Genomic DNA, 11,387 nt, shown 5'->3' with positions numbered 1-11,387 from the left:
CAGGCAGAGGAGTGGCAGGCAGCCAGGGGTCCTCACCCACAAGACCTAGACTCTCCAGTAGCCCCTGGGAAGATGGGACAGTTAGCCAGGCCTGGGCACCACCCTCTCACCCACACCATATGGTACCCCTGCTGCCTGTGGTGCTCTGGGCCCCCATGCCTGCCCTTGGGAAGGTGGAAGATGACAAGGCAGCAGGCCACCCGGTGCCCAAGGAGCCCCAGGCCCCTCGTGGGGCAGGCACGCTTGACCCATGAACGGCGCACATGTGCCTGCAAGGCCTCAGAGGCAGCAGCCGTGCCTGCTCGGAAAGGGGGTGTGTGTGTGTTTCAGGGACTTCAAAGGCCAGGCCAGGGGGCGCCACTGGCCCAGCCCCCCCCCAAGGGAGGACCTTCTAATAATTACTGACATCAAAGGCAGAGCCGCGGGCCCGCCTGCCCGCCCCCACTGCCTTCCGCCCCATTGAAGCAAACCACACACAGAAGGGCCTCTCCTGCTAATGGGGAGCCAGGCCGCCTCCTGATTGCTAACGTGCACCTTTGAAGTCCCCCAAAGCCTGGCTTCCTTCTCTCCCAGGGGACCAGAGGGACAGAGCAGATGGCATGTGCCGGCGCCCCAGGGTGAGGCTGGCGGGACGCTAGCACAGCAATCAATCAGCCGCATGCCCAGATCAAAGGGGCAGCGCACACACTAGGGAACCCTCCCTGCTCGGCTCCTCCTGCCTAGGGGGGCCCTGCCAGGGGGGTAGGGTAGAGACAGGCCCCCCAAAGAGACAGCCAGGGGTTGGCCAACTGACAAGGCAGCCCCCAGGCCCCAGGGACTGGGGGGGTGGGGGTGGAGTTGGCTCCCAGTGTCAAGGTCTCTGCCCACTCAGTACTGACAGGAAGGGAACTCTGGCAACAACAGGATGGGGAGGCCCCTCAGGGGCTAGGGGCCCTCAAGGCACAGCGCTGGGGAGAAAGGCTCCTCCTTCTAGCAACCACAGGCAGACTGGCCTGTGTGCACCCCAAGTCCATACTGCCCACCCTGAGGCTAAGGCAGGCCTGCCCAAGGGCAGAGGCCGAGGCCCCGAGAGGTGCGGCCAGCAGAAGGCAGGCCAGGGATGATCAGGAAGGGGCTATGCGAGGGCCGAGGGGCCGGACCAGGGTAGAGGGGAGCTGTTCCATGCCCACTGTCCCCAAGGCTACAACATGCAGGGTGTGGGGCCCCAGACGGGCAGGCCCAGAGAGCCCAGCCAATGTACCGGCCCCAGAGCACCACTGGCACAGAACTGATGTCCATCTGTCTATCCATCAACCCAGGACATGTCACTGGCTAGCTTGGGCTAGACAACAGTGGGTTGCAGCCACCTCTGTGTCTCAAGGGTCAAGGATGCTCCAAGGGACATGTACAGAGACCCCGCCGTCCGTCCTGGGTCTGCCTACGAGGCTGAGGATGCTCCTAGCATGTGCCTGTGGACGGCTTAAGGGGGACGGGGGCACCTGTTCCATCAGAGTATACCCACCCTCAGCAGGGAGCCTGGGAGGGGCGGCAGTGACAGCATCCAAAGGCTGTGTAACAGCCCAGAGTCCCCAGTGCACAGCTGTGAACAAGAGGCCCGAGAGGCAGTGCTGGTTCTCCAGGGATGAGGGGACAAAGGTCGGGTGGGCAGTGCGCATGGCGCCCGAGCACGACTGCCACGTGCCAGAAACACAGAAAACACACCTTGCGACATCACAGGAAACTCCCAGAAGGTTCTTGGAAAGGAGGCTGCAGAAGAGTGCCTCCCTTTCCTCAGTGGGTCCCTACCTCACACCACCTACCAGGCCCGTGATAAAAGACCTTGCAAAAAGACCGAGCCACAGAGCTGGCAGAAGAGAACCCCGGGGCACAAGCCGGAAGAACTCCCTGGGATGGCGAGGAGGCTGCAACTGGCAAAGGACGTGCAGTGTCCGTAAGAGGGAAGCAGGTGACTGGGGCACAGGGAATGTCAAATACAAGGGAGGAGGTCGAGAGATCACCAGGGAGGGGGGACGCTGGGGGAGAAGGTATGGAAAAAGCATGTGTGAAAGGGAGAAGAGGGTATGGGAGGGTGTGCAGAGGAGTGTGGGGACATATATGGGAGGGTATACAGGAGTGGGGGGAAGGGGGTGCAGGAGGCTGAGCTATAGTGGCCCGGGGAGGCTCCCACACCCATTGCCTGTGTGGACCTGCAGCGGCAAGCAAGGGTGGGTGAGGTGCTGCCCCCAAGGCAGCATGTCCCCACAAAGGTTGCAGTATGTAGCCAAGCCCATCCAGCGCCGCGGAGGGGAAGGAGTGTGCTAGCGCTGTGACTCCAGGGCTGGCCAGGCCAGCTGCTCACGCCACCGACCAGTGACAGCCACGCTCCTCACAGCCAGCACTGTCCCCGGGAGTGTAGGCCTGCAGTGGGCACACTGACCACCTACCTCAGCTCCCAGCCCCAGACATGGGCTCCCAGGCCCGCAGCTGGGTGCCAGGCTGGGCCACAGGGTGGAGAAGGGGCTGCTGCTGGAGGCCCCAAGGGAGGCGTGGCAGGTGAGGTGAGGCCAGGAGGGGAAGCAGCAGGGCAAGGCTGTGGGACTACAGGTTGGAGCTAGTGAAAGCCCACCTGCCCCCAGCAGCAGCTCTGTGGGGGAAGCCGAGGCTTCTCCTCCAGCAGACTGTCCGAGACGGGAACTGTGCAGGGCCCAAGGAGCCAGCACCCACCCAATGATGGCAGCTGGGTTCGTGCCGGTCTGTCCCGGCACCAGGCTGAGCACGTGTACCCGCGTGGATGCAGCAGCAGGACAAGACCCCTGGAGTAGCCAGGCCCCACCACCTCCTTACCAACTCAAGCTCCGGTGGGGACTCACAGCCTGGCTTCGACTTTTTTGGCTCAGATGGACCTCCAGGGCTGGACAAGGCTTTGGGTGATTTGGTGGACAGTGACGTCAGGGTACAAGCAGAGCCGGAAGGGCCGCCCAGACGCTGGCCCCCTCCAGAGAAGGGAATGAAGGGAGGTGGCGAGGGTGCCTTGGCATCTAGCTGTGGTGGGCAGTCTGCTGGTGTTGGGCCCCTGCTGTCCTCGCAGTCAGGCCTGGAGGGCCCAGCATCCTCTAGGTGGCTCAGGTCACCCCCACTGAGTCCCCTTGCTACCAAGGGAAGCACAGGGTGGCTGGCGGCCTGATCGGCAGCAATGGGCAGTGCTGGGTGGCCAGGGGCCCTGGCCCCCACGGGCTCTGGTCGGCAGGCTGAGCTGCTCGCCTTTGTGACGAACCTGTGGGGAGAAGCAAGAGGGGGAGGGCGCAGGCACGTCTCCACTACTCTGACACCAGCGGGGGCCTGCCAGTGACACCATGGCAAGTCCACACAGGGGCACGGGGGGGGGGGGGGGGGAGGCGCGGAGGGGGGCCCAAAGGGCTGAGAGAGGGTTTCCCTTCCCAGGCTAGGGAGCTGTGCTTCCTCCCCTGACCTGATGGTGGCGCTGCCCCCTGTGAGTCCCAGCGACTGCAGCGTCGTCCTCTGCAAGGCAGCCTGGCCCGTCACCTGAGGGAGAGGGCAAAGGAGGTGGCACAGGTGGTCCAGGACAGGTGGGCCCCACGCCAAGACCCCAGACCTCAAGGGAGCAGACCTTGAAAAACCACAGGAGGCCCTCAAACTTCCCCCTCCTTCAAAACCCTCCCAGTGCAGGACAGTGTGGGGGTGGGGTGGGGTGACCTCCCAGGCCTCGGTGCCCCCCAAGCCCTTGGTGCCCAACAGCAAGGTCTGAGCCTGCTCCTCCTTAGCCCCAAGGCTCCCCCATGCCAGCCTGCCTCAGCTCCCATCATCCACCTGCAAGTCCCGACTTGTCACCCCCATTCCCAAGGGTACCCTCAGAAGGCCCTGAATCCCCTCCTGCAGGGCACCAGCTGCCTTTTGCCCTTGGGACTGCCCCTGCAGGGGAACACTGGCGCTGAGCAGGTCCTCTGTAGGAAAGAGTACCCAACCTCAGAGCCCCTCACCCCACCCCCTCCTGTCCTTTGAGGCTCCAGAGGCCCTGTGGGTCTGATGGGGGCCCAGTGGGAGACACGGCCATCTGCACGGGGTCCACTGGGTCCACCCTGGCTGGGAGGGGCACACTGCCAGAGCAGGAACAGACAGCCACTGTGAGGCGGGGGCGCCGAGTGGGGCGGGGCGCGGGTGCCAGGGCCAAGCCCGCCCCACACTGCTCTCAGGTTTGGGAAAGATCAAAACATGAGCAAAGCAAATATTTATTAAAACGAAACCACTTTTGTGACTCGGCTTTGAGCAGTGCTGCAAAAACAAACAGCGGAGGGCGGCGGGGCTCCAGGCTGCTCGGCAGCGGGCGGCGGCTTTTTCCATGAAACACACCGCGCTTTCAGAAGCTGCCGCTGCAGTGCTGCCAGGCCCACCTGGGGAGAGGGGCTGGGGTGGGTGGAGGGGCAGGCGGTGGGCCCTCACCTACCTCGTCCCTCATGTACACGCACACAGGTACGGCCTCATGCAGCTGCTCCAAGCACCCCCTAGAAGGAGACGGAGCATCGTGCTGGCGGCTGAGGCTGAGGCCGGGCCACCCAGGGACCACCTGCCCTCCAGCATATGATTGCGGGCCCCCAGGCTGGCATGCTGGGCGGGGCGGCCAGGAGGATGCAGAGCCTGGGATGTGGCCCACAGCCACCATGGGGCCCCTGTTAGGCTGAACTCAGCAGGGTGACTTACAGTCTGCTACACGGCTTGCACCCATGATTTGCTGAGGCCACCATGGAGGTGCAGCAGGCTCAGGGGGATTCTGAACCACCCCCATCGCCCCGGCCGTGGCGGCCCCAGGACAGGACACAATAGGGACAGCCACGCTTGTATGACAGCTGTGAACACTGTAGCCACAGTGACTCAGTCGTCCCAAGCGCCCCATGAGTACCCCAAGGGGCACTAGGATGGGAGGCTGGGCGTCGCAAGCACACACGCTGAAGCCTGCACACTCCTGCTGCGGGCACAGGCAGCTGCTACCCAGGCCATGCTCCCTGCTCCCCCTGGGTTGAAAGAGCAGACAACTTCCAGAGGCACCAAGTGCCATGCCCTGTGGCACAGGCAGGGGCAGGGGTGGGATGGTGGTGGTGGTAAGGGGCAAAGGGGCAAAGCTGCAGCCTGACAGTGTCAGGAGAGGTCCCGGCCAGCCAGCAGCAGCCCTAGGTCAGCCAAGAGTGACTCAAGACAGAAGGTGTCCACCAACAGGCGTGGATAAACACTCCGAGGTCTGTCCGCACAAAGGGACATTGCTGAGCACGTCCACCGAGAGACGGCGGGCAAACAGGATACAGCCCAATGGAATATTACTGGAGGTACCCAGGAGATGATGGACACACACACGGAACACAACCACGGCAGGCTATCACCTGCTGAAGCACATGTCTGGCCAGAGAGAGGAATCACGTGCTGGCATGGGCCACGGCTCGTCTTGTCCTCTAAGGGCCGTGACTGAAGAAACCAGACACCACAGGCCAGACTGCGCGCTTCACGTACAGGACAGGCCGTGAGATGGGGAGGTGGGGTGCGTGTGTGGGGGCGTGCTCCAGTGGGCGAGAGTCCTCAGGTGACCAAAATGTTCATCACCGTCCACCCAACCAGACCGTCAGGGAGCTGGCCTGCGTTCTAACCAGTTACAGCCATCCACTCCACTCCGCACGCAGCTGCGGCGACACTTCATTATACAAGAGCGTGTGCCCGGGGCCTGGGGCCCACACTATGACCTCTTGGAACACAACAGAGCACCCACCCCAGGCTAGAAGGACACCCTCCCATCTCAGCCCCCAGCGGGGCTGACACAAAGTCTCAGGCTTTGCTGGGACACCGTTCCCAGAGGTTCCAGCCCCACCCCTGCCCCGTGATATGCTGGCACCCCTCCCCCTGGGTGGCACGCTGGGCCCAGGGCCTGCGCCTGGGACAAACCTGGCTCCCACCCCACGGAAGAAGACATCCCAGTCAGGGAAGGGGCCTTCCAAGAGGCAAGGCGCATGGGGGGCTGGGGGGACCACTTTTCCCAGATGAACAGATGCTGGAAGAGGCCTGGGGCCACTGCACCCGTCCCCCTCCCAGCCCTTTCTGGACACTACGTCCAGGCAAGGCGTCCCCCAGGCCCCCAGCCTGTGCCAGTGTCCAGGCCCTCTGTGATGGCCGGCAGGCCTCTGGAGGCCGACAGGCTGCAGCACATCAAAGGGCCGATGTCTTTGAAGTGTGGCTCGGCAGGGCGGCAGAGGCCCGGCCAGCTGGGGGGCTGTAAACATGTCGTGAGCTCTGCACACAAGGGGAGGGGCGGCAACAATCGCTTCCAGGCCTCCCCTGGGCAGCAAGGACACTCCCCCAACACGCTCTCACAGCCAGGGGAGCAGGGCTGCCCTACCCCCACCTTGCCACCCATCTGCTTGCTCGACCCCACTCCCTCGAACTAGAGATCCGCTCACCCAGGGCCCCCCCTCCAAAGACCTGTGAGTCCAGGTTCTGAGGGCTGTCTGTTGTTGCTGTGTTGACCACATGGCCAGCACAGACATGGGCTGGGATGCCATGGGACCGACCCATGCAGGAGCACGCAGACCAGCAGGTGAGACCCCAGCACCAGGCCGGGCCAGGTGTCTGGCCCCAGAAAGCTGAGAGTAGCCCAAGATGCCTGGGTTTAGTTCAAGTCGAGGAGATGGCTGAGGTAGGGAGAGGAAGAGGGAGGGAAAGGGGCCTTGGGCAAGGATGATGGGGGACACGCAGCAGGGCGGGTGCTGGACACACATCTGCTGTGCACACTCTAGGATGTCTGGCCGGGTCACACAAACACAGCAGCGGGCTCTGGGTCCTGCTGCCCCTGGACCCCCACAGGCTCTCGGGAGCCCAGCTGTCCGCTCAGCAGCCCACCAAGGGTTGGACTGGTGTTGACACAGGACAACAAGATGGACAGGTGCCAGCGGCTTCCGAGACGCACCACAGCAGAGCCCATGAACACAGGTACAACATCTGCTGTTGGGCAAGTGCCCTGAGGACGCCCGCTGACTCCACTCCGACAGAAGCCCTGCTGCCGACTGACCACAGTCTGGGCTAGATGTGTAGGGGAGAAGGCAGGGTGACCCGCAGCCTCGCCCCCACACACTCACCATCTGGCACTGGGTGGGGCCTGGGGTCTTGGGGGAAAGCGCAGAGCCGACAAGCCGGAGACCCAAGCCCACCCTCCTGCCCCGCAGGTCTGACCTCGGCCAAGATCCCAAGCAGCCAAAGCACATGTAGCCCTGCGCCTCTGCAGGCCGCGAGGTCAGAATGCACTGAGGGGAGACGGCCAGGGAGGCCCAGTGGCACTGTGGGGAAAGCCTGGGCTGCTGACCACACACTCAGTGGGTTCCAGCCCGCCAGCCGCCTGAGAAAGACCAGGATAGTGAGGCTGTCTGCTCCCGCAAAGATGGGCGTCCCTGAAAGGGCAGGTGACTGAGGTGGCCCTACCTCAGTCTTTGGCTCTCAGTTATGCCAGGAGAGAACTCGGGATTGCCGCACGGTCCACAAGGCAGCCCTCAGCGCTGGGTCCCCCACGCCACCACTGTGCAGACAAGCCACCCCCACAGCAAACCCCAGCTCTGTCCACTCTGAGAGCAGGCCAACAGACAGCAGCCTGCACAAGCTTCCTGTGAGCAGCACACTTGATGCAAACAGGCGGCCTTGTCTTTCTCCCGAGCAACAGATGGTGGGTTTGAATCAGTGGCTGTGCAGTTAGAAGCCTGGTGCCTCACGCGCAGCTCCATGCAGCCTGGAGGTCACACCAACCTGGCCATGCCCTATGGCGTGTGCCTGCACCCCTCTGGGGCACCCAATCTGCCAAGCAGGGCATCAGTCCCGACATCCTGGACTTGCACTCTCCTGAGAGGTGGCTGGGGAGAGGCCAGCTGACTACGTGTCAGACACTGCCAGGCTGGGCACTCCCAAAGCCACCTCCTCGGCCTGCAGCCAGCCCAGCCACCCACCCGTCACACGCATGGAGCCACAGCCCTCCCCTCCCCCCGCAGGACAAATTCCAGGGCAACCCTGTGGGCATCAAGGCTGCTGCCACATGGCCCACTGGAGCCTGGCTCCTGTTGCCATCCACGGAGAAAACACCAACAGCCCAATGCTGGTACGTGAACCAGGCCACACACATCGCAGACCAGGAAGCCACCCAAACAACACTGAGTCCGCAAGCACACCCCCACGGGCTGCTCCCCGCAGGGCCCCAGGGAGGGGCTGGAGGGCCCTTAGCCGTAGCCAGGCCAACACTGCTCCTTGCAGGGCCCCAAGGCTGGCAGGTGGGGCGGGCTCACAGGCCCTCCATGCCAGCTGGCTAACCGGGCCACGGCCACTCACCTGGTCCTTGGGAAGTGGCTGAGGAGCTCCCAGAGGGTGCAGCCGGCACAGAAAGTGTCCTGTAGCCGAATGCCGTCATCCACCTGCAGCGCAATGCGGACCTGCGGGCATGCACGGGCACATTGGTGGGATGAAGGTGGCAGTTAGGCCGAGGCCAGGAGTGGCCACCAGGGGGGGATGCTGGAGGCTGTGTCCCTCCCCAGGACACACTGAAAACCGTGTCCCCGTGTGTGTAAGTGGTGTGGGTATCAGGGCAGAACTGGGCTGTGCAGGGTTTTCAGGAATCAGTTTTGCAGCAGTAGTTTGCCAGGCCTTTCTTGCAAGGTACCACAGGGTGGAGGCGAAACTCATCTCAGCAGCAGCTGAGCTTATTCACTGCCTCCAGGAGGGAGCCCTTCCCTTGTGGCGCCCGGACATGGTTTCCCAGCAGAACCAGCAGCTCGGCGGGGCCACTGAGGCTGTGACTGAGCAGGGCCAGCCCGGGAGCCCAGTCAAGGTATGGTACCCTACTAGTTCCCCCGACAAAGGGCCCCCTGCACAAGGGGTACTGGGAGCTGAGCCCCTACCATGTTCTTGGGCCCCTCTCGGCTCCGGGAGGCACGCACCATCTCGAGCTTGGCATTGTTGGGCAGGTTGGCAAACCTCCACTGCAGGGAGAGGTCAAGCACGCTCCTCTGAAACCTGCGAAAGACCACGGCATTGGCCACACTGCACACGGCCCCTGTGGGCCCGCCACACCATGTCCTCCCCGTGCCACCACCTCACATAGCCCTCCAGGTCCCCAGGGGCCTTCCAGCAGGAAGAAACGGACAGTCTCTACAGGGCCTCAAACATGAAGGGCAGGAAAGGCAGGTGGGCCAAGACACATCAGGCTCCAGAACACACCACTTGGGGCGAACTCAGCGCCCGGCACTGTGGGAACGTTCTAGAATAACGCTGCCCCGTCCCAGCCAAAGCCGCCACAGTCACTCACACTAGCATCACCGGCCCCCACCGAAATGACCAACTGCCCACATGCACGCTTCCTGCTGTCCCTGCCTTAGGGACTTCGGTCCAAAGAGGAGCGAGCAGCAGGCAAGCAGGTGCCAGGAGAGGCGGGGGGCGGGGGGCAGGGGGCCCACCTCAGCCGCGCCATCTCCAACAGGGACTGAGGGTAGGCCAGCATGGTGACTACAGAGCTTGGCCCCAGGGCTCTGAAGCCATGAAGCCACAAAGAGGTGCTATGAGAAAGGGCAGAGCCCCGAGAGGCTTGGACGCCAGGATCTGCCCCCAGGAACCTTCACCAAGACCCAGGCCTGCCTGAAAGGAGGGCCTTCTGACTGGTGTGGCCACCCCCAGGCCAGAGGCCTGCTCCTCCGACCCAGCTCAGTCTTGGCCAGACAAGGTAAAATGGGCAGAGGGAGCGGGCTGGACAAGGAGACCCAGAGCTGCTTTGCTGTAGACCCTTTGGTGTGTGCAGAGGGGAACAGCGGGTGGTCACAGAGCCCCCTAACCTGGTGCCTCCCTGATCTCACTGACCCCTACCCTGACCCAAACCGTACCCAGGTACTCCAGAGCCACACAGTAAGGCCCATTGTTGCTGACCTCAAAAACACCTACCTAAAAAAAACACCCCTGCCTGCCGCTGGGCAGTCTCAGTCCTGAGGGAGGAGGACAGCAGGTGGCACCCCTTACCAACCCTGCCTCCGAGATTGGACAAAACCTCACTCATGGCCACAAATGTCAATGTGTACTTTTAACAAAAGCTGAAAACCGGGGCCGCTGGGCAGAAAAGCCTGAGGGAAACGGAAAGTACATCTAGGGCAGGGCCCACGATGAGGGAGGGCACCAGGAGGTGGCAGGAAGCCCCAGATGCTCGGCCTGGGCCTGCAGAGATCCAGTAGCCTAACAGGGGCGGGAAGCAGAGACAACCCCCGCCAGCCCCAGCTACAACAGTGATTCTGCAAGTTACAATGGCAGCAAAATGGGGCAGAAGACCCATGGGCCCCTCCAGCTGGGACTGGTCAGGGACACATTCTATGTGCTGGCGGCCTGCTTTTGTACATCCACCCTTTCAAACATAGCACACAGCTGGTGGGTGACACAGTGACCCCTCTCCTGAAGCCTTCAACCTCAGGGTGGCCACACTGCCAGTCCGGCGTCACAGGAGGCTGGACATGCATGTGACCCAGGGACCGAAAGGCCACCGGGCGCACTTCTATGTGATGGGTCCCCAGAGCAGAAACAGTCAGACGCCTACAATGCTCCTGCACTCAGGTTAAAATCCAAACTTGCTGCTGGGTTCCCCACATCCCTTACACTCTGCGATGACCCATACAGCCTCCTCCCGGAGGGGCCAGGCCCCACTCACTTCAGGTCATAGTCACAGGGGTTGAAGTCCTGCCGCTGGCATGTGTCCTCCAAGACCTGGAGGGAGAGGAGAGGGCACTGAGGCAGAGCCAGGAGGCCAGCAAAGGGCAGAGGCCACTTCTTTGCAAGCCAATTCACACCGCCCACAGGAACACTCCACCACAGCACGCTGGGCACCACCTGCAGGTGTCTCCTTCCTCTGAGCTCCAAAATCACCCCACCCCACCCCAAAGATCTGCAGACACTGACTGGGGCCTTCCACCTAAAACTCCACAACCCTCCGTGGATGACGGACAGAGAATAAGTGACAGACTCCGGGGAGCAGACCTCACGCTGCTGGCCCAGCCTGTCCCTGCACACCTGCCCCCACCGCCCTGTATGTCCCCATCTGTTTCACCCAAGTGTCCTAGCTCCGGGCCACAGCCTGTCAGCCCGGACCCGAAAAGGGGTGTCCCCTACCCGGCAGGTACTCATCTGGTTTTGGTAAAAGCGCGGGAGGTGACTCATCAAAACTAATTTCCAAGTCCAAAGGCCCGCGCACCTGGCCCCAGAGCAGTAGGGCTCGGAGAAGAGTGGGTGCCCCGGGATGAGGGCACGGGTGGGTCTGAGGACTCCGCCCTCCCCGGCGGCCTCGGGAGGCTGGGGTGCGCCGTGTCTGGTATCCGAGGGAGCGCCCGGGAACGCTGCCTCCGCCAACC

The 11,387-nt window shown here is 63.0% G+C and overlaps 1 protein-coding gene and 1 long non-coding RNA gene across 6 annotated transcripts in view; one reads left to right on the top strand and one right to left on the bottom strand.

Moving 5' to 3' along the window:
- Positions 1–4,252, top strand: part of LOC123522760 — a 6,058-nt gene extending 1,806 nt beyond the window's left edge. Inside the window, exons 2-3 of the long non-coding RNA XR_006680983.1 lie at positions 1,803–1,945; positions 3,421–4,252. This is a non-coding gene — a long non-coding RNA (uncharacterized LOC123522760). The remainder of the gene's footprint in view (positions 1–1,802; positions 1,946–3,420) is intronic.
- Positions 1–11,387, bottom strand: part of ASPSCR1 (ASPSCR1 tether for SLC2A4, UBX domain containing) — a 26,872-nt gene that overhangs the window by 5,576 nt on the left and 9,909 nt on the right. For 2 of the 5 annotated variants that reach the window (XM_045299934.1, XM_045299933.1), the window contains 6 exons: positions 10,691–10,746; positions 8,907–9,021; positions 8,341–8,441; positions 4,442–4,499; positions 3,449–3,522; positions 2,824–3,253 (listed from right to left, as the gene is read on the bottom strand). In XM_045299934.1, coding sequence (XP_045155869.1) covers positions 2,824–3,253; positions 3,449–3,522; positions 4,442–4,499; positions 8,341–8,441; positions 8,907–9,021; positions 10,691–10,746 — 834 coding nt within the window. The other 3 variants (XM_004709222.2, XM_045299932.1, XM_045299931.1) reach the window with 3 other exon arrangements.

The sequence above is a fragment of the Echinops telfairi genome, unplaced genomic scaffold (assembly GCF_000313985.2).
Source record: "Echinops telfairi isolate 266 unplaced genomic scaffold, ASM31398v2 ScPeMD7_7458;HRSCAF=8496, whole genome shotgun sequence".
In the NCBI taxonomy this organism is placed as follows: Eukaryota; Metazoa; Chordata; class Mammalia; order Afrosoricida; family Tenrecidae; genus Echinops; species Echinops telfairi.
The sequence above is the reverse complement of the archived record's forward strand: the minus strand, read 5'-3'. Positions and strand labels throughout refer to the sequence as shown.